This window comes from Oratosquilla oratoria, chromosome 3 (assembly GCF_046742065.1).
Source record: "Oratosquilla oratoria isolate Oo_2021 chromosome 3, ASM4674206v1, whole genome shotgun sequence".
NCBI lineage: Eukaryota > Metazoa > Arthropoda > Malacostraca > Stomatopoda > Squillidae > Oratosquilla > Oratosquilla oratoria.
The window spans coordinates 41339489-41363228 of NC_134779.1; the positions used below are offsets into that span (position 1 = coordinate 41339489).

General features: G+C 39.6%; 1 protein-coding gene across 5 annotated transcripts in view; it reads left to right on the forward strand.

The window, feature by feature from the left end:
• Positions 1-23740, forward strand: part of LOC143022075 (ras-related and estrogen-regulated growth inhibitor) — a gene marked incomplete at its 3' end in the record, with an annotated part of 67174 nt that overhangs the window by 34518 nt on the left and 8916 nt on the right. For 4 of the 5 annotated variants that reach the window (XM_076180033.1, XM_076180044.1, XM_076180025.1 and 1 more), the window contains 3 exon segments: positions 1281-1378; positions 8102-8158; positions 9812-9885. In XM_076180033.1, the coding sequence (XP_076036148.1) occupies positions 1282-1378; positions 8102-8158; positions 9812-9885 (228 nt within the window). 5 annotated transcript variants of the gene reach the window in all.

Consider the following 23740-nt stretch of genomic DNA (forward strand, 5'->3'; position numbering starts at 1 on the left):
GGGCTGGAAGTGAGGTCAGGAGGGTGATAATTCTTAACCAAGCGGCTCACAGCTAGCCGTGAGATTATGTCCGGGGACCATTGACCTTTGGAGATGTTCGAGTTCGGACATTCTTCGATTAAGGCTGATTCAACATTTTTTCTTCTAAAACTACAGTTGGACTTAACAAAATTTTGGCCTTATCCCAGTCAAGACTGTGATTTTTGGTACTGACGTGTTGGAACACAGCGGAATTTTCCTGGGCGTACCTAATGGATCTTTTGTGCTCCATTAATTTGGTGTTAAGATCCCTTCCGGTTTGACCAAGGTACACTAAATCACAATCTTTACAAGGAAGGCTATACACTCCTGGGGACTCATTTCCCTTTAACCTTTGATGAACAGTAACAATTTGTTTGTGAACCGTGTTAGGATAATGGTAGGCAACTGTGAGACGTTTGTTGGGAATTAATTTAAAAGAAGAACTGATGGAGTTGCAATAGGGGATTTTTAAAACGTCTTTGAAAGAGGGTTGTGTGGTGGGAACTGAATTTTTAAGGTGCCTGGCTTTAGCCTTGCTCCAAGAACCAGGACGGGTGTGCCAAATTCAAAAGTTGCCTTTTGATGAGGTAAATCTCCCGGTCCAAGAATCTGGGACTAAAAATCCTAAACGCTCTCAAGAAAAGCCCGAAGGCAACACTCTTCTTGACTTTGTCGGGATGGTTGCTAAAAAAGTGGAGATAGCTACCCGAATGGGTGGATTTTCTATAAACTGTAAAAAATAATTCTCCATCAATCCTTCTAATTAAAATGTCTAGGAAAAGGATCTGATGACATTCTTCCCATTCTGTCTTGAATTTGATGTTAGGGGATAAATGGTTCAACTTGTCCAGAAATACCTCGAACGCACCCCACCTATCATACAAATGTGCTACAACATTTTGTCTAAGTGATATATATATATATATATATATATATATATATATATATATATATATATATATATATATTTATATATACTGTATATATATAGTAGGGTATGGTTTTCTTGTCATTTCCCGAGGCTACCACCATCACCACCAATGGGTAAGTAACATAATCTCGTTGGTTCTTCTTTTATGCCTTAGTGTGTTTGTACAGGAAAATAATCCAAAACGTCTCGTTAGGTCCTTCAGGTTTGGTGTGAATCCTGACTCGTCTCGAGTATATCGACCGTGACTCCACGGGATGTTTCGTCCGAATCATACCTTCATCCGTTCCTAGTAGCGATTGAAGATTATTCTAGATCTCTCTCGTTCCAGGATGACGTCCAACGCCATCCGGGGAATGCGCCGCAAAAAGTCGTCCCTCAGCGAAGTGAAAATTGCTGTCCTCGGGGCCCCTGGAGTGGGCAAGAGTGGTGAGTTTTCGACGACGCTACTGTACTTCTCTCTAGTATGACACACGTAACGTATAACGCGTATGGTACTTTGCACTCAGTGTTGTGTGCGCCTCTGTGTGTCATGGATAACGTGTTGGAACCGTGATCAACAACTATTACCCTCCCGGATGAGAGATCACTGCTTGTACTCCCAATCCACTGGTAATGCTGTCCAGGAGAGTTGGAGTGCCGGCTCCAGTGCAGCCATGCTGAAATTATTTCAGCCTTGGGCGGGAATCTGACTCGGGCAGCTGGATTAGTTGTTGCAAACGGTACCACTGCGCCGTCGAGTTGTGTGTGTGTGTGTGTGTGTGTGTGTGTGTGTGTGTGTATGTGTGTGTGTGTGTGCAATAATGAGCGCTGACATGTAGCAAAGTCTGCAAGGATTACCACAGGGAAAGAAAAGCTTAATAAAGTAAAGCGCTTTCGTCTAATTTTTCTTCGTAAACTTTACTCACTCAGCATAGGTTGGTGAGCAATAAAGAAATATTACGTTCCTTGTCACTGTTTATTTGATCACTACGTATACACCTCTCACTCGGTAACAACCGCTAACAACTGCGCGTCCCTTCACTGGGCATATTTATTCCTACGGTTACCATTTTCTCAATTAATTTCATTTATTCCCTTTCACACAGAAAACAACGGACATTCGAAATAATAAGTTAATATTGTATAAATTATAATGATAATCTATTTCATATTCATTCCACTTTCACATTACAATAATTGAAATGATAAATAAGTAAACAGGAAATGAAATATACTTCTTCACAGAATCTTCAAGAATATTTTACACACGCATACGAACACACACACTTCCAATTACGCATCACTTGCAATTTCTAAATGGATACCTAATTTGCTATAACCAACATATATACAGGGTATATATATATATATATATATATATATATATATATATATATATATATACATGTATATATATATATATATACATACATATATTTATAAATATAATATATATATATATATACATGTATATATATATATATCTATATACATATATATATAAATATAATATATATATATATATATATATATATATATATATATATATATATATATATATATACAATGACAATGAACGACGGGGGGCCGGTGTGAACTACGGTGACGTAGGGGGACAAAGTGTACAAAAGAGATCAGATGACCGTGAGCGACCTGGCGTCCGTGATGGGAGAAATGTTGATGAGGCATTGAATGTCAATGAATGACCAAATATCAATATAGAGCGGGGTGCCAATAAAACACAAAATTATAATGTGATATTGAAACTCAGAACGTGTCAAAAAGAAATAATCTCGAGTTCCTTAAAACTTTAATGCTCGTAGTATTAGGAACCAATTTCAAGAAATACAGGCGTATGTCAAAAGCGAAAATCTTGACATGATAGGAATAACCGAGACATGGTTAAAAGGTAAAGAGTTTGAAGCTGAATTTAATATTGCGGGATTTAAACACTTTCATCAGGATAGAAACCATAAGAAAGGTGGGGGTGTTCTGTTGTACGTTAAAAACAATGTCCATGTTTGTGTTTTAGAGAAAGTGAAACAGGATGCATATGATAGTTTGTGGGTAGAATTAACCCAAACAAATGGGCAAAAAATTAATGTAGGTGTAATATATAGGCCAAAGACATGATCATTGGCAGACGACAGACTGTTATTTCAAGAACTGTTAAGTTTCTGCAACCGGGATTTATTGATAATGGGTGATTTCAATTTTACTGACATTGATTGGATGACCCTTGAACATGGCCATATAGGTAGTCGCTTGATTGATTTTCTCGGTGACAATTGCTTGGTTCAGCATTAAAAGAGCCAACAAGACATGGAAACTTACTCGATCTATTGATCACTATCCGCGAAAGCATGATAACCGATGTAGAAGTCGGTGAAACTGTTGCAAATAGCGATCACAACTTAGATTCAAACTGATAAAAAAAATAGAATAGATACTTGTGTTTCAGTCCATAGGACTACGTCAGGAGCTTCAGCTTACAGATTGGGAGGCAAAATTAACCGAAATACCTGTAGATCAGATGTGGGAAATATTTCAAAATACGCTTACTAAGATGATTCATACTTACATTCCTTTTAAGGACAGACGTCCCCCAAATCAGGCTCGCCCAAAATGGCTTGACAAAGAAACTGAAAAAAGTGTAGCTTAAAAGAAACAGGCTTACAAGAAATGTAAGTGCTCAGGTGCATCAAATGACTATCAAAGTTATGTATTAATACAGAGAGATTTAAAAAAGACAATGAAAAAACAACGAAACGACAATACGAAATGAATATCGCTGATAAATCCAAAGAGAATCCCAAAGAATTCTATAGTTACATTAGAGATAAAAAAGTTGTTAGGAATCACATTGGTCCACTATTATCTGCTGACGGTCAACTTGAATATTCAAATGAAGGAATGTGTAATATTCTAAGCAATTCTTTTAGCTCAGTATTCGTAAACGAAGCACCTCAAATGAACTCCAAACTGAAATCTGTGAAAAGTCTAGGGTAAACTTACTACGGTAAATATAACAAAAGAAAAAATTAAAAGGTGTATAGAGGGACTCAAAGTTAATCAAACACCAGGTCCTGACGGTTGGCATCCAAGAATCTTAAAGGTAATGAAAAATGAGATTGTTGTTCCATTAGAAATTATTTTCAAGAAATCCATCATATCCGGAGATGTCCCAAGAGAATGGAAGCTAGCTAACGTTACTCCCATGTTCAAAAAAGGTGACAAAAAGAAACCAAATAACTACAGGCCTATAAGTTTGACTTCAATCGTAGGAAAATTGATGGAAACTATCATCAGAGATGCTATTGAACATCATTTAGAAAGTAACTGTTTGATAAATGATAGCCAGCATGGTTTCAGACGGAAACGTTCTTGCGTGACATACTCGAATTCTACAACACAGTTATCTCGAATTTTAATACCGTCCTCCACGAAAGACTACTTACTAAATTAGCTTCACACTGAATAAGTTGTAGCCTATTAAGTTGGACTAGTAATTGGTTGAATGAACGAAAACAGAGAGTTGTTTTAAATGGAAAAACTTTTGGATGGAAAAATGTGACGAGTGGAGTTCCTCAGGGTTCCATTCTCGGGCCACTTCTATTCATAGTATATATAAATGATATAGACCATGGACTAAAATCTACAGTCTCCAAATTTGCTGATGATACAAAACTGTGCGGAATGGCAAATTATCACTTAAACTAATTAGATATGCAAGAAAATTTAGATAAATTACAGCAGTGGTCTGAAAAGTGGCCAATGAAATTTAACGCAAGTAAATGCAAGGTAATGCACATAGGTAAAAAATAATAGTAAGTACGAGTACAAGTTATTTGGTAATTCGTTAACAAAAGTGGATAGTGAAAAGGATCTAGGTGTAATTATCAGTAACGATCTCAAATCATCCCAGCAGTGTATTTCTGCCTCTGAGAAAGCAAATAAGATCCTAGGACTGATTGCGGGATCTTTTGATTTCAAAAGTCCATCACTCATTAACAAGCTATATAAATCGTTAGTTCGTCCACATTTGGAATATGCTGTTTCCGTATGGTCACAGAATCTCATTAAAGACATTGATAGATTGGAAAAAGTACAACGGCGAGCCACAAAACTGATTTCAAATATCAAAAATAAATCATACGAAAATCGACTAAAATCATATGAATTTGTTTTCCCTAAACAAACGCGTAGACTGAGGTGACTTGATACAGGTCTTTAAGATTCTAAAGGAAACTGACATCAAAAGTGACAAAATTTCACACTGAATGAGAATCAGACAAGAAGCAATGGTCTCAAAACTGTCCGGAAATAGATTTAATTTGGAAGTGGGTAGAAACAACTTCGCCAACCGTGTAGTTAATAAATGGAATAAACTTCCTGCACAGGTAGTGCAATGTAGTTCAGTTCGAAGCTTTAAGAATCATTTAGATAAACACCTAATCAAGATGCTGTAATGACTATCATTTATTTTATATTATTTGTTTTATTATACTTTGTCAGTTTGTTTATTATTATTTGCTTGATTCTCATTTATTATTAGTTATATATCAATTTATTATTTACCTGTTTGTTTATTATTTAACTATATCTATGCATTTATCTATGTATTTTATTTATTATTTACATTATTATAGTTTTTATTTATCATTACTATGATTTTTTTCACACCCGACCTAGACATGAACCAAAAGGTCTCCTGTCGGCTTGCTCGGCCTTCGTAATCTTTTGTAATATATGTATATGTGTGTGCGAAGATCTGGAGTCTGGGATCCATGTTGAAAGGGGGAGAAGCGTAAACACCAGACTCAAGGTTGGAAGTTTAATGCCCGACCGCCCTCAGGGTTGTGAAAATACACAGTGTTCAAACAGCTATTATACTGTCCGTGGTTGGAATTGGGAGAGGTATTCCGAAATGCCGAAGCTGTCCGGGTCTCCCTCCTCTACCAGTCGCTGTGAGTACCGGACGATTAGACCACCTTACATACCCAATTGTGCATACATTTAATTTACAAATAATACAATAAAATAAAAATAAAATACAATAAAGTAAGATACAATACTATAAAATGCAATACAATAAAGTAAAATACAATACAATAAAATGCAGTGTAATCAAATGTAATAAAATAAAATTAAAATAAAATAAAATGCCACTTGTGCAACACTTGAAAGTGCACTACGCACTTGCACGCTCACGTGGTTTGAAATGAGGCCACTTTATGTTGCGTTTTTAGCGCCCAGGTATATTGGGTTTAAATCTATGCACCTGTTTACGCTAACTTCTTTTGTGGTCCATGCTTCTAAGAATAGTCTCCTTTTCTTTGAATTGTCTCTATGTACCACTGTGGCTCCTTCCCAATCAATATTGTGTTGTGATTCGTTAACGTGTTTGTAGAGTGCTGAGGCTGTATCTTGCCGTTTAACTGCCCGCTTGTGTTCTTCAATTCTGGTTGCTAGTTTCTTCTGTTTTTCTCCTATGTAATCTGCATCACAATCCAAACAGCCAATGCGGTACACTACACCCGCCTGCTAGGTGGGTGCTTCTGTCCTTGACCCTGGTGAGGTTGTGATGCAGAGTGTTACGTGGTTTATGTGCTGCCTGTACGTTCGTGTCCCTGAGTATCCTGGTTGTTACCTCTGATGCACCTTTAATGTATGGAATCGTGACCCTGTGTCCTGTTTAAGGGGGTTTTGTCTCGGTGCGTCGTGTCCTCGTCCATTTCCGTACGGTCCGATTCGGATAACCGTTGACTCGACGATAGAAGTGTTTGCTTTATTCCAACATAGTTCCTGGACTGCAACTCTTCACACACACACACACGCACACACACACACACACACACACACACACACACACACACACACACACACACACACACACACACACACACACACACACACACATATATATATATATATATATATATATATGTATATATATGTATGTATGTATGTATTGTATGGGAAACAAAACAGACGGAAGATCGAACGTGTTCGTCTTTTAAGACATCTTCAGGGTACATAAAATATACAGAAGGAACAACAAATATATATAGAAACAAAGGGAGCGAAAAGGGAATGAGGAGAGGTACAAAAGGGGGGAGAGGGGCAAGAGAGGCGTTCGCTCCTGTCCAAATGACCTCACCCAAGGTAACCCTAGGTTCGTGTTTCTGTATGTGAGCTCTGATAGGTTCATTTTGCTAGGGACAAACGGTTGGCGTGGTGATTGGGGTGAAAGGAGGCAGTTGTATGCATATACAAAATACGCAAAACCCATTATCCCTTACATTAGAGGGGCGGCCGAATTCGTCCTCTTCTTTTTGGAGCTGTTCTCTGTTTTTTCTTTTTTTCACGGCCCTTTGCTCCTTCATAGTTCTTATTTGCGTAAATCGTGGACATTACGGGTGCCAGTGCTGAGCCTTGCGGGACTTCGCCAATGGCTTCCCATTGTCCTGATGACCCGCCCTTTACTACCGTTCTCATTATAAACACACACACACACAAACATGTATATATATATATATATATATATATATATATATATTTTTTTTTAGAAATTCTCTCATCCATTCCAAAAAACTTCCTTTTAGGCCCTCCAATAGGCTCCACTTTACACAGTAGTCGTTTGTGAAGTACCTTACCAAAGGCTTTCTCCAGGTCTTAGTATACATCATCCACAGAACTTTCTCCTGTAGTATGTCATCCGCTTTTGAGTAAAAGCTTAACAAGTTTGATAACGATCTTCCGGCTCTGAAACTGAATTATGTCTGCCAAGCACCTCATATTTTCAAAGTAACCAACTCTCCGTTTACAACCCTCTCACAATGTAGCTATCGCGCGCGCGCGCGCGTTATGAATATTTGTTTGTGTGTATGGCCATAGGGTACACAAGCACTTGTTTGTATAAACTCATTGATAAGTACGTATTTTGATAAGGAAATATTACCAAAGATATCGTAATTGCATACATGTACGTGTGTGCGCGAAAGTAGGCCTACGTGTTTATATAAGTGTAGGTCTGGATAAGAGCAAGAATGTAACACTTGTATATATGTAGGTGTGTGTGTGTCTTACTAAAGATGCTGTATTTGTATATATGATGAGTATAGGCACCTTGCGTTCGTAATACTCATTATCTTCCTGTTGTCTCTTCAGCTCTTATCGTCAGGTTCCTCACCAAGCGCTACATCGGGGAGTACGACCATCAAGCAGGTAAGACCTGGATCACGACTTCAGCCAAGAGCCGTTTATAAATAATATATGTTGAACAATAAAAACACGCACACCGTTGGTGGCTGCTCTATGGTGTCAACATGGCTATATTTGTCGTCGCTGGTCGACACAAGGCTAAGGCCAGTTACGACGCATGAATACATGGCACTGCAATTCTCCATTTTTTTTTTACATGAAAATACATCTTGACATGTGTATAAACCCGTACATTGCACCTATATAATCACAAATACTGTGCATCCACGGGTAATGCATGCGTGCGTGCTTACAGGCAGGATCCCGTGAGTTTAGTTTTTTTTTTTTTTTTTCCTTATTCTATTACCCTCCTCCCCTTCACCTTGCGTGCCAATTATGGGTTTTCTATCTTGTTGACTGAGTGAGTAATGGGGGGAAATTGTTTTTAGTTTGAAACCTATACTGATATACCCTTAGAACGCATGCCAAGCAATGGCTCTCTCATCAAAACTTAGAGAGAATTTCATGAACAGAGAGAGAAACTCACTGATCTTTACAATTCTCCCAGGGTAGGTGTATTAGTTTATTTACTTTTTTTTTTTTTTTTTTTTTCTTTCTTTCATTTTTTCTTTTTCTCGAAAAAGTTGTTCTCAGCCGGTGGATCAAGAATTTAGGAGGCGCCATGGCCTGTTGTTTTGAATTATACATGTCACAAAAATCTATGAAATATAAGATAATTATAAATGTTAACTTTATAAGAGCAAAATATTTCTCTTCATCAACATTTTATTATTATATTATTATCATATTTATTCATTTATTTATCCACCTTTTTTGGTGGGGTGGGACTTGGGATATATATGAAGGGGAGCCATAAGGATGCTGAGAATTCATGAAGAAAAGGGGAATGGAATGAAAAGGTTCAGAACCCTTGTTTTCAAACCTATTTTCGCACGAGCAAATCTTTGAAATAGTGATTCATCATTATGTTGTAAAGATACGACTCCCCGGCCCCCTTGGTGACGTCATGACGTTATTCTTTGTAGTGCTTGTAAGACACTGTTGTTGCCGTTTCAAGACTGTCTTTAAATCAGACCAAATAAGATTATTATCCATAATGAATATCTTCAAATTCTTTTTCATGTTATTGGCAAACCGCGTGCCAAATTATAAACTTTTAAGTTCTAACTTTAGTAAGTTAATTCAATTTCTGATCTTTTATTCATTTATACCTTGTGATCTCCCTTAACTGAATCAAATCATCTGGCATTAGATAGGATAGAACCAAATACCTAGAAATGTAACGCAGGAACAAAAGAGAATCGAGGTAGCTTTAATCCTTTCGTTGTATCATTTTATGATACAAGTAAAGTATCATAAAAATGTGATTAAACTTCGATTTCCCCACTCTTCTGCAAATACTCTTAGGTCTGGTCTTGGCAGAACGACTTGTCTCTTGTGGCAACAAGAAGTGATTTATTTTGAAGTGCAACGTCAACAAAGACAGATTAGAGAAGGATACTTGCGTGTCTAGTCGAGCTTACCCTTTCGCCGGGCGATTTTATTCAGCTGAGAAAAGAGAAAACACTTCCTCAACAAGAGAGAGATGTTTTTTCCGAGTTCTCAAGTCCAATGATTGTGTTCAGTGTTCGTTCACTGTTCTTCCTGTTCTTGCAGAACAACGATACCGGAACGAGATACTAGTGGACAACGAGCCAATCCTCTTCGAGATCCTAGATCCTTGCAACAAGGTAAGTCTGGGTCACACGGCCAACTCGACTCCAATGCCTCGCCCCCACCACCTTGAGTACGACCTGCATTCTGCCTCGCCCGGATGTCAGCCCAGGTTCCCCGTTACGCACCCCGAGAGCCATCAGACCATCGACCCGTACCCCCCATTAACGTGACACAGAATATAGAATAGTAATCTATTAAGACTAATTAGATATACCAAGGTACCATAATGGATATAAAATTATTCAAATTGTAATGACTATTCATCAGTTGAGCATTAACATAAAATATAATGTACAGTGATACTGCACATGCAGGAGTGCAGCTGTTTAAATCATCTTTCTCTAGTCACCCCTGTAAACCATCCCGCGAATTCCGGCTTGAGAATCCTTAATTCCATGTGAGGGCAGACCCAAGGAGTTCCGGCGCTAGAACCGAGCAGTTAGAATCACTCGTACTTGTAACTACATACGCAGCAAATGATACTTCTAATATTTATCAACCCTAAGATACAGAATGCATATACATATTTTTACATAAAAATAAATATTTAAGTTCGCGCGTGGATATATGATGATGTGAATTTAATGATGGCAATAAATTCTGGGTTATGAAAACTTTGTGGTCAAATCTGGATTTGAGTGCATTGTTGGTTCTTCTCGAATATGTGCTGCTTTCTGTCTCTCCTGTAAAGTATAGAGAGATGTTTGTCTTATTCACACTCTCCCCAGACGATTTTATTTAGATCCATAATTCTCCCAATCCCATTACACTCGCACGTTAATCTTCGTTTATGAAAAGTTTAGCTTGGCGATTCTTAAGCCCCCGTCACACATTCAGAACTCCCGTCAAATGTGAATCTGAAAGGAAGACGGTTTCTAGACTTCCCTAGGGACAGTTCAATAATGTGTCTAATATTTGTATAGGCTTAACTTCTAGTTTGTCATTCAGTTTCTCAGTATATGACGCAATGGTGATTTGACATTTGGATATTTGAAAAGTAAAAGATTGTAGCCTAAGTTTTTTCTACTCAACGAACTCACTCGAGTTGCGAACGATAAGACTATAAAAAAAAAAACCAGTTCAGGTTCGTTTTAACACTTGTCACTCATAATTTCCCAAAGTTTCTTTTCTCCCTACGAGTACCTTCGGATTCTCGCGTAGTTATTTCTAAAGTTATTGTATTATTACTTTGTTCTATTATTTTTTCTTTCTCCATTTTCTCCATGCCATGCCTTTCATTTTTTCGCTGACGCACATCTTCGGTTGAACCAGTTCTGTGTGTGTTTGTTTACTTTATTAGACTTATCTAGGGGTTATCACACTGGCCTATTTTCCTTCAACCTCCGATTAATCGACGGTACTGCCCATTTCCTGAACTTTTTCCGACGTGAAATCACTGTGATATACTATTTTGTTTTCTCAATTAAAGTACATCGAGTGTCATTTGATATGCTGGATGATTTTTCCCCCTCCATTATATCAGATTCCTTCCCGAAAGTCGAAGAAAAAATAGCCCAGCGTGATAACGCCTTGAGATAGGTAGTCCCATTATAATTATTATTATTATTATTATTATTATTATTATTATATTTTGTGTGTGCTACAATTGGAGAGCAAAAGACACCCGTCAAGCGTAGCTCCATTCGGGTAGATTACAGTTAGGTAAATATAGTTTGGTAAACGCACACATGCACACGTACACACTCAAAAGGTGTGTTGGTGTTGGCCTGCCAACCTAGCCGGAACGAGATCTTTTATTGCTTCTTTTCATTTTATTGATATTTACTTTTCATTTAAAGGTCAGAGTACAATAGATGAAGTCATTTTTCTAAACCACCCACTCCCTTTTAGAAATTTTGTAAAGTGTCCCAGTCGACTCCATCGTAATAGACAAATTTTTATTGAAATATGTGTTTATAAGAGCGAATTTCCGAAGATCCCTAAGACGCGTAGCCGCAATTCATCATGCATTGGCGGAACGTCATATAATTTTTTTTTTTTTTTTTTTTTTTTTGCTTGCTATTAAGTTGGTCATCATCGAGCCCGGTTTGAATTTGTACAGTCTCGACGTTGTTATGTGGAACTCATACATTGTGTCAAGGTAGTAGCTCCTTAGAATTGATTATCATGTACGCATTCGTGGTTTCTATGGAAAAATGTCGCAGAGTTTAGTTGAATCCGAAGAAGAGGAGTTAGACATTGGAGTTCGTTCATTATCTGTCCACCCATACATATTTGAGCCCATAGTACGATGCCAAACGTCAAACATTATTTGGAAATGACTGAACATGCCGAAGTTGACCTTGACGATAATGAAGAAAGTGGGAAGTCCGTAGTGAAGAAAGTGGGGAGGAAGAGGGTCAGGGAGAGGAAAAGAAGGGATACAGGGCAGAAAGAATAGGGAATACTGACTGGTATGTCTAGGGATATACTAGGCCTCAGGCGAAACTATATCATCATCTTATTCTTAGTGTTAACCTAGTCAATGAATTGGTGCTGTGATCATAGGCCTAACCATAACTTTGCTTTCCCACCCCCTTGGTCGGGACAGGGAGTGGGGTGGGGGTCATTTTTTTTTTCTTTTTTTTTTCTTTTTTTTTTGAGGGGGGTTGTTGTTGTTGTTGTTGTTGTCGTTCCCTAGACTGTCTGTCCGAGCAGTCCCGTCTCCCCAAGGAAGGCCACAGCCGAAACTGGGTTTTCCCACAAATCCTTTATAGAGTGTATGTTGTGTTGTTTGCGTGCATGATTGTGTATAATGCAGTCTTCCATTATGTGTTGTATGGTATGGGGTGAAGTGTTACATCCTGGGCAGCTGTTCACAACACTGTTCACTGTTCACTGTTCACAACACTGTTCACTGAAAGACAACACACTGCTGCATGCCAGACCCCCTGATATCCACCCTTCTGAATCCTCTCTCCCACGAAAGGACAGAGTCCACTTGGCCAGACTGCGATGCGGTCACCACCCAGCACTTCTAAGCTACCAGAAGAGGCTGGACGACCGTGTTGTGAACAGCTGCCCAGGATTTGAGGGGGGTGAAGTATCTAGGTGATAGCCATAGGCCTGTGCCAGTCATGACAGTTTTAGTCTCATATCACGTAGGCATAGGCAAACAACACACAAGCCATAACTTGAGAGTGTTGGAACAGTCATATTCAGCTCCATAGGGCCTAGGCATGTCAGTTGTGTAGGCTGTCATACACATTTTGTGAATCTCCACAGATTATGAATATTTATTAAAATGTGCAGCAATAATAATGAGTTCATAATTGGGCAAACTAACAAATCCATTAGACCTGCACAAATTATGAACCAAACCTTACTTAACCTAACGTTTTTTTTTTTTACAAATCTTCATGTGTGCATGTCAAATGTATTCGTTATATGTGCGTGCATTTATGATTTGATTGTTAGTGCTACACGTTTTATGGATATTTATGATATGTGCAAACTCACAAAATGTGCGTTATATAGGCTACCTAGGCCTATAGTCTATTGGCTGGGGGGGGGGTCCTCGTATGCGCGAAACGTTCCCTAAATTTCTTTAGTAATTAACTAGACCATAAGAGATGACAAAATAGAATGTGTAGACTTTTGCTACCTCGGCAATAACTGAGAAAATTACGCTTTTTATGAAGCCCTCTTATATATAAAAAAAGACATAACTTGCATGAACGAATGTAGATGAAATCGGTACTCATGCAGAGGAAAAAATCAACCAAAATTATTTTTTTAAGATATGAAAATTATGAGAACATTTATTGTGTCATAAATGGGTCAAATTGGACTATTAAAGGATGTAACCGTATAAATTCGTGACCAAAAAGCTAAAATATTTATATATTTCCCCGTCTCTGTAATATGCCTTCATGAATATTCTGCAGTCATTGAGGGACTTTTATACTTTATAAGGGAACCTTCTGATTGGATTTTTTTGTATTCATATATGTTAGGATACTATATATTATAAGGGAGGATCTCAAGACATCAGAAATACAATATGGGCAGATCAACAGGTGTTCGAAGCTTAGTCGTAAAGATGTGGGAATCCAAATTATTGAGTGTTGGTTTTTTTGGTACATTCCTTTACCGTTGTTACACTCGACAGCTACACAGTAGATCATGCTTTATTAATGATTTCCCACAGCTGCTATCCAATAGATTCAATGTTTACCAATGGCGTGTGAATGGCGATGTTTGACTACTCAAACGTCACACTTCCAAAGATTCCCGAAACTGTTTTCGAAGTGCAGACGATATTTTCAGAGTTGAAAAACAGCGTTTTTGTTGCATAAATTAAAATCTAATAGCAAAACTATTTCGTGGGAATGGTTGGCAATGCTTAATTACTCTGGAGTTTTGAAAAAAAAACCGTCTCCCGTTGTGCACTCTAATCTTTAAGTTTCTCTATTTCAACCGACTTCGTCATGGTCATCTGTCGTCGTCATGTGGCATCGTAACCCACTCAAAATTGTGACCGACATGACGTCACGAGCCTGCGCGCCGACCGAATTCTGATCTGTGTATATGGAAGCTCGGTAATAGCCCACTGTTGACGGAGCAACAGTATATAAATGCCACTCTCTAACGCTCAACATTTTTTTCTCCCCTAGTCCCATTTCTAGCCACTGCCTCCCACAGAGGCCGTCACGGCATTTATTCCTCCCCACATGCACTGCACAGGTCTTTCTTTCATGTTCCTTCCCTCATTCTCTCGTGGTTTATTGGTGCTGTCGGGGCCGACATTGCCAATATACCACCTTAGAGCCAAGAGGATGTCCATTATCGCAAGAGTCTTCTGTCAGTAAAGATGGATGATTAGTTCTGGCGTGTCTTCCCCCTCCGGGTTCCATAAATCGACCGTACAGCCATAACCGTCGTGAGTTTATACGAGGGTCTCCTTGACATAACGAATGTCAAACATTTCGCGCCCATCTTGAGCGTGTTGACGTGCGCGAAGCACTCAGTCAGTCAGCCCCCAAGCGAACGCTACCTCGACGTTCCTGTTCCCCTTTCCCTCCCTCCCTCCCTCCCTCCCTTCGAGAAACTACTCCTTCTCAACCGTCGTTTCCAACGTCTGTACTCGCATTGCCTTCCCTTCTACGCATATTAAGCTTTGGTATTTCACCTTGGCTAGCACCAAACGAGTTTATTCAGCTGAAGGGCAGACTGTAAACGAAGTGGGTTCCAACAATCGAGACCTCTTTTTCAACGGTTTGTCCCACCAGCTGATTAAATCCGTCTGGTGTTGATCAGATCAGTCGTGTTTCCTTCCTCTTCGCTCCACCAAGCCCGACCCCCACACAAACACAAACACAAACCTTCGTACACAGTTTACACCTGAAACTCGCCCTCCCCAACCCAACCGCTGTTGACCTGTAATATCTTATTTTTAAATCATGGTGTAAATATTTTGCTACCCTACCCTTTTTTTTCAAAGCCCTATTTATAGACATATATATATAGAATATATATAATAATATATATATATATATATATATATATATATATATATATATATATATATGCATGCATGCATATTTGTATGCAAATTAAAACATTGGAAAATTGATAGACGTAGTTAAAAGAAAATGAATCGTCTGTGAAGACGTGTTCATGTTTATCAAGATCTAAGAATATAAGGTCTAACCACTTCCGACCGAATTTCGAGGGAGTTGGCGCAGCGGGCCCGTGAACGTCACCTGGCTGCTCAAAGTGGGGTTAGCGGGTCCTATAGCTGTCAGTTGAAACTGGTCCGTCGTTCAAAAATGACGTTGCCTTCGCTCGCACTGCTCCACGCAATTAGTTATATTCTGACAAATATTATATAAAATATATATATAAATATATATAAAATATTATAGTTCCTGTCTATATATATGAATATATAATATATATGATATATAATATATATAAAATATTATAGTTCCTGTCTTCCTTGGCGTTTCACAGTTTTCTTCAGTGTATCACAAAGAGAAAATGGACTCAGCCAAATGACGTCAGAAGCTGCGCAGAAGAATTCCAACGGTCTGACCTGTATATTTAGACCTTGATGTTTATATTCCCTCAATGTCTTCGGAGTCGAAATGGTCCATCATTTTTTTTTTCCAACCATATTTCATTTTCACATGTTAATGTGGCGTTTATATATATGTATATATGTATATATATATATATATATATGTATATGTATATATATGTGTATGTATATGTGTGTGTGTCTGTGTGTATAAATATATATATATATATATATATATATGTATATTTATATATATATGTATTTATATTTGTGTGTGTGTGTGTGTGTGTGTGTGTATGTGTATATATATATATATATATATATATATATAATTAAATGTATATATGTGTGTGTATATATATATATATATATTATATATATATATATATATATATATAAGTATATGAATATATATATATATATATATATATTTATGATGTTGACCGGATGGGGTCCTGCCCTGAAGCTCATAAAGACACCTGACGTACATTTGCCAGAAGAAAATGTGAAGTGCGTCATTGTGTAACGATTCGGGGAAACCCATCGTCCAAAATCACAAACCGTCAACCGATCACCTTGGCATAACATGGGCCAAAATAAATCGGTTGCTTGTGCCCCATTCGGGAATATAAGCGCTCGCGCGCACACACACACACACACACACACACACACACACACACACACACACACACACACACACATGGCTTGTTGTAGCGGTACTACACTCGACAGCTAACTCAGCGGTCTGAGTTCGATTCCCCTCGCAGGGGTGAAAAATATCACGGCACTGCAAGCCGGCATTCCAGCTCTAGTGGGCAAGGAGGTCGTGTGTGTGTGTGTGTCACATACGAACTCTGAACTTTCACTCGGGAGGGTAGTATCTGTCGATCACGAGTCTAGCACGTGATCCAAGACTTTGTTGGTGTATCACACACTTTACTGACTATTGGATCTGTTTAGCCTCATACAACAGAAGATGGATTCTACTGTACACATTTTTACATACAGTTACATAATGGAAGAGACTGAAAGAGACCATAAGGCTTAGTTTAATGTCCCTTTCCACCTCTTATCCCTATCCATAAAGTTATCTAATCTTATTCTAAAACAACCACTTATTTAAGCGCTCACTAACTAGTGGTTAGTAAGTCTATTCCATTCGTTAACCACGATGAACCAATCCTTGCCTATCTCCTTTTTAAACCTAAATTTGTCGAATTTAAAACCATTGCTACGAGTCCTGTCCTGCTGTCTTGATATGATGACCTTGCCTGCATCACCAGAACAAATGTCTCAAGCCATTCCTTTCATTGATTACTCTTGTCAAAGAAGATTGGATGGAATGTCTGAACACGTTGAAGACGACTTGAGGACAGGAGATTTTTAGTTTTTAGTCGCAACATTTCTTTGCTTTTTCCGTCAGAGATAAAATTTTGGAACTGCAAGAAACTCGGAGACGGGTGCACAATGGGAGACCGTATTTCATGTTGTTGGGATTTTTTTTTTTTTTTTTTCCTCCAGATAGAAAGTAACTCCCTTTTGTCAACATCCTTGGTTGTGCAATGAACGGAGCACCATCGAGGGTAGGTCGCAAACGTGATTTAATTATATATATATATATATAAATATATATATATATGTATATATTTATATATATATATATTTATATTAATAATGCACTGTGTAACACACGGGCAACATTTAATTAAAAAAAGGGAAAAAACTTCACTTCGCAAATCACAAAACTGATTCGGCTAAAATTGCAGCGTCATCCACAAAGAACAAATGACCCTTCCTCACTTCCTCCCCTACCCCCTTACTAGCTCCAAAAGGCTCCTGAGCACCACCCATCTGAATACACATTGAACAACCATGGCGACATCATACAACCCTGGTGTAGCTCCAGCTTCACCTCAAATTACTCTACATCCCTAAAGTATACTACTCGCTCCTTTACCATAAGCCTTCTCCTAATCCACAAAAGCCCCAAAAAAAATCCTTAGCTTTTATCAAGAACTTTGTGCATGCCTGTCTTACTACACCTCCTCTGCTCTTTCCAAATTACTGCCTCTGTTCCTTTACTTATCCTTTTAACTTTCCATACCAACTACACTTACCAAACTGATCCCTCTAAAACTACAAAACACACTCCTCCAATCTACTGGCATCTTTCCCTTCTTTGGAACACAGTAAAGTACTAAACCTTCTCGCTAGCCAATCCAAAATAACTACTGCTTTCGTCAGACACTCCAAATGAGAACCATCTAAAGGTGCACGCTGGGCCAATTTTCATCCGACTGTTGGAGCAGATTCGCATCCCGCAGCTTTCGGGAAGGAATCTGATTATATGCTGGAGGAAAATAATTGTTCTCCAGTATATCAAATGACGCTATATATTTTTGCTGAGAAAACAGAATAACTTGCCACAATGATTTTACAGCGGGAAAAGATTTTGGGAGTGGGCGGTACCACCGATTAATCGGAGGTCGGAGGAAAATTAGCCCAGTGTGATAACCCCTTAGCCCAGGTGCCTCACCGGCTTTCATCTCTCTCACTGTTTTTGCATCACCTTTCCTATCATTCAAATCTCCCGTTGCAGCCATTTTCCAAAGATTTTTCACTGCCATGACAAAAAAATCTCTCCATCCTCCCCAACATTCAACAAACTCCTGAAATACTCCACCCATCTTCCCCTTCCTGCATTTACTTACATTAACGTCTGTCGACCAGCACCCTTTAACTTCCTTCTCCCATCTCACCCCCTCATTTTCGCTTCCTTACTTTTGATTTCCTCCTTGCTTCCCTCACCACGAGTTTTGCTTCTACCCTCTGTTGTACATCTCATATGGTTCTCTGTTACAGTCTTCATATGTTTATTTCTTTTTGCCACCACACACACACACACACACACACACACACACACACACACACACACACACACACACACAAAAACAAACACAAACAAATATATATATATATATATATATATATATACTGTATATTGCAAATATGAAGACATTCTGACAGGTTGTAAGAGTAGAGGGAAAACACACAACTAGAACAAGAGTTTATTCTTCGACTAGTTTCGCACTGTAGGGCTTCTTCACAAGGAATGAGTACGCAGCAGAAAAACTGGCCATAAATACAGAAAATGTGTGGGGAGTGGAAGAATATATCCATATGTAATAATAATAATAATAATAACGATAAGTGTTGCCACAAGTTTCACGAAGTGGAAGACCTGGGGCCCCACAGAAGAGCTCTCTGGGAAAAAACTTTGGATTTTGTGTTGTATTGATGGTTCCGTCATCAGGTAAAAGTAGAAGGGAGAGGAAACTCTTCGTCGGTTGTCAGCTCCCCATTTATGAAAAGGTATAAGAAATACAGCTGAAGTTGATTGAGATCTTGGGTCCAGCCCGGGGACCGAGTGTCAGCCCCTCAGGCCTGCACCTGTGAGGGGGTTGACGGGTCATGAACATGGACAACTCTGCTGTCCATCTTGTAGGACCACTACAAACAGGTACCTGTCATTTGTCACTATATGTGCAATACATGAACATTCAATATAAAATGTATGTATATGTATTTGTATGTATATTCTTGGTCCATAGATCCTTTGCCCTAATGTTACCGAGAATAGCAGCGTGGTTGACAGGATGAAAAGCTAGCGGGAGGGAGGGAAGGGTAGGGGACGCGTCCCTGATTTGGCCGTTGACAGTGACACGCTTATTTGGCCGGTAACGGCGCGCGTCGCCGGGCTGAGCATTCGAGTCGGATGAGAAATAATATTTCACTTGCTACTGCGTCGTCTTTAGTCTGCCTCTGTGCAGATCCTTATCGGAGTTAGGCCTTGCATGGTTCGGGGCTTAGGGAGAACACCTTCCGATACCTGTCATCTGGTGTAGCTGTCAGAGCATCATCTAGCAGAGTGATTTATTGGGGTCCTCTTTGATATTTAGGATCGTGACTTTTTGATGGGGTTGATATCGGTATTGGCAGTCGCCATTTCATATTAATGGCGGCCATCTCAGGGAAAGTATAACAAGTCAGAAGCTATGAGGGATAAGCTTTGATGCATTGATTGTATGTATGCATTTTTATACATTCAACTAATTGTTTCTACCTACTTGTAGTATACAGGAAAGGAAGTAAGTTCGTGGTTGCCTGTCTTTTATTCCAGTTACCATACGACAAATCGCACACCAACGCAACCAGTTGCATGAAACCGATCGCAACGGAAAACTGTATGGACATGAACATATAATTTCCCTTTACTTGTTATTTCAGAAATGTTGGTACCTGATTGCCAGTGGGCAAACGCACTGGGAATACTGCTGTCAGAGTGTAGGCATCCGTTGCGATCGGTCTCATGCAACTGGTTGGGCTATATCATCTAGGACCTAGGTTACACCTGTAGTTTGCGCATCTGCGTGAAAAATCTGTGTGTGTGCAATGATTTTTGCGTATAGTTTCGCTGACTGGAAACCCGAAACCCTACATTTGTTGGCAACGATCCTTTTGCCTTCCCATAGATCTCCATCGAAAGAAAATTTATGTCGATTATTCTGTGTCACCGGATCACAGTTGTTGTTGTTGTTGTCGTTCCCTAGACTGTCTGTCCGAGCAGTCCCGTCTCCCCAAGGAAGGCCACAGCCGAAACTGGGTGTGCAGTCGTCGGTTACCAGGTCCTCTAATGTGAAAATATTCGGTTAAAATTTATCCTGGGCCCACTCCCGGGAACGAGCGTCAGCCCCTCGGATCTGCATCCCTGTATGGGGGTGAGGCGGCAGTATACTTCGGAGACAACTTCAACAGGCTTCTCCGTTGTTGATCCGACGCAACGCACGAGGAAGTCGCTACAACAAGGTCTAAATATACATATTCTTAGATCTTGCGCTACAAGAGACAACCTTCGATAGAGACGAAGAAAGGGACGCCAGCGGGTGAACTCATGGCATGGAAAAGTCGACAGAATCTACCAAGGGATGTTTGGGATGGGAAGGATGACTGCTTGGGAGCTTGCTAGGAGAAACCATAAGTACTAGAGACGGCGTGTGAGTGAAACAACGCGCCCCTCGAGACCCCCTGTTGATGATGATATGGTGGTGGTAGTGATACAGATGAACCTCCCCGTCCCCTACGCCTCTCCACCCACCCTCGCCCCTCGCAACTCCCGTCGCCGAAGGATTGAAAAGTGACACTATGTCGATCACTTCATCGAGCTCAAGACCCTTGGGGATTTTCGGACTTCCGCTGTCGAGCGCGGTACCACTACACCATCAAACCGCAGTGTGTGTGTGTGTGTGTGTGTGTGTGTGTGTGTGTGTGTGTGTTTACCTAACTATTGTATACAGGAAATGAGCAACGCTCGTGGTGTCCTGTCTCTTACACTGAAATTTATTTTAGGTATCATCAAATTCATGTATAATTCCAACTTGCTCTGTATCCTTATTTTCCAAATATCATACTTAGATTTAAGTCTGTGTGTGTGTGTGTGTGTGTGTGTGTGTGTGTGTGTGTGTGTGAATACTATGGACAGCGGACTTGGCAAAGACATATAACATTCAACGCAATGAACTTTGAGCTCACATCGGGGAGAGTACTAGCAATCGATCACGAGCCCAAGACCGTGGTGAATCACACCGTAGACCAGAATTGAGCGTCCTCTACCTGCGGTGCTCATATGTCGCGGCTGGCGCCCGTGGTGTATAGTTACAGTACGCCTGTCCGAGATGAACGTTTGTTCCAATAATAAACTCAAAATCTACTCACGGCACGGAGTCAACGTCAGCTTGTGGTCGTTATCGTGAAACAAGTATTCCAAGTACTGTGTCTGGGGTATTTGGGATAGCCATGAACACATACCAGTGTGAAGACCCCCAAGACAGAGAGTGAGCATAGTGTTGAAAGGGTTTCCTTTGAAGAGGAGATTTTGGGCAGGTGCACGAAAAAAAATTATGTTTATCTTCTGAGACACCTTGGTCTGGTTGTGAATTTTTTTTAGAGGAAAAAATATATATAAAAACTACAGGTCGTAGGTTCCGTTTTATATGGAACAATAACGAAATATATTCGTCTGTTGAATACACAAGACACTTAAAACTGCCATCATACATAAAGGGGTTATCACACTGGGCTTCCACGGGTTTCACCAGCGTCAGCAGTTGAGAGTTCATTTGAGTAAAAACGACTTCGGTTACAATATTTTATCTATAAAATCTCCAAATATCAAATTATCTTTCCGTCACGTATAGCAAAGCTGAATGATAAACTAAGATTGTAATACGATCGTTAGACATGTTGAAATGGTCTTAGATAAGTCTAGGTTTTTGTCAGCGAAGTCTAGATATTCAAATGGAGGTTGGAAGTAGGTTGTGGGAGGAAAAATTGCCCAGTGTGATTTTTTTTTTTTTTTTTTTTTTTTTTTTAATGAGATTTTGTGTGGTTACATAACTCGCGTCCACAAAGCCTGCATGCGTCTCCAAATGTCCGCCACTTAAAGTGACGGCACACTAGGCATTTTTCGTTAGCATGCTACTTGCTTTTGCTACGTCGTTTGAATAGAAACGACTTTGGTTACAATCTTTTGTTTTTCAAATTCCCAAATTTCAAATTACTCTTGCGTCATAGAGTGAGAAGCCGAATGACGAACTAGAAGTTAAACCTAGAATGCGTATGTTAGACACATTGTTGAGGTGTTCTAACGGAAGTCTAGTATATTGTCTCCGAAGTAGCTTCTGCTCAAACGAAGTAGCAAAAGCAAGTAGCATGATAGCCTAGTGCGACCGCCCCCCCCCACCTCTCCGTCCCCTCATGTAGAAAATAGAGAAGACGGGATTAAATTCCTTGGGGCTGCGTCAAAATATTATTAACACACAACCCCTCCCAAGTCCATCTCGTATCCCCCTTCCCTTCCCTTCCTTCTCCATTTCCTGCCTCGTCCCTTCCTTGCTCAACAACATTACAACATTCCCATCTTGCTCAAAGCCCCTTCCACCTTATCCACCTCATCCTCGGTCGTCCCCTCAAATTCACTCCACACACCTCTACCTTACACACCTCTTTTAGTAATTTTTCTTCACCCATTCTTTCCATATGTCCAAACTATCCCAATACTCATTCATCAGCCCTATCTACCATCAACTTTTCCACCCCCGCTCCTACCTTCACCTCGTTTCTTAATCTATCCAACATTTTAACTCCTACCATACTTCTAAAACGTTTCATCTCAAACACATTTAAACTTCTCTCAGCCTCTCTTAAATTCCAATTCTCCGCCCCATACAGTGTCGTCGGTACACTCACCCCTTCATATAAACTCCATTTTGCATACCTTCCCAGATACACATTTCTTATAACACTTTTAATTCCCCCTGGCCATTTACTTGTTTCTCCCAATTTGCAATTTACCATCACCTCCACCTCTTCCTGACACAGGCGACCCTAAACACCTAAAACTATCCACTTCCTCCAGCCTCTACCCTTTCAGAATTACTTCAAACTCTCCGCCATCTTCTCCCCTTGTACATCTCATCACCTTACATTTACCCAGATTTACCTTTAACTTTCTCCTATTGCATACCTTCCCAAAACCCGTCACTAACTCCTTTAATCCCAGTTCTTACCATGTCACAAGTGCAATGTTGTCAGAAAACAACAACTTTGTCACCTTCCACTTTTCTCCATTTTCTTTAATAATCTCCAACCCCCTGCCCATTGACCCAGCATTTACCTCCGCATCACCCTATCCATGTATAGTTGTATACATTGATCAACCATGGCGATATTACACACCCCTGATGCATCCCCGCCTTTACCTGAAACCCCTCTCTCTCTCCATTTCCAAT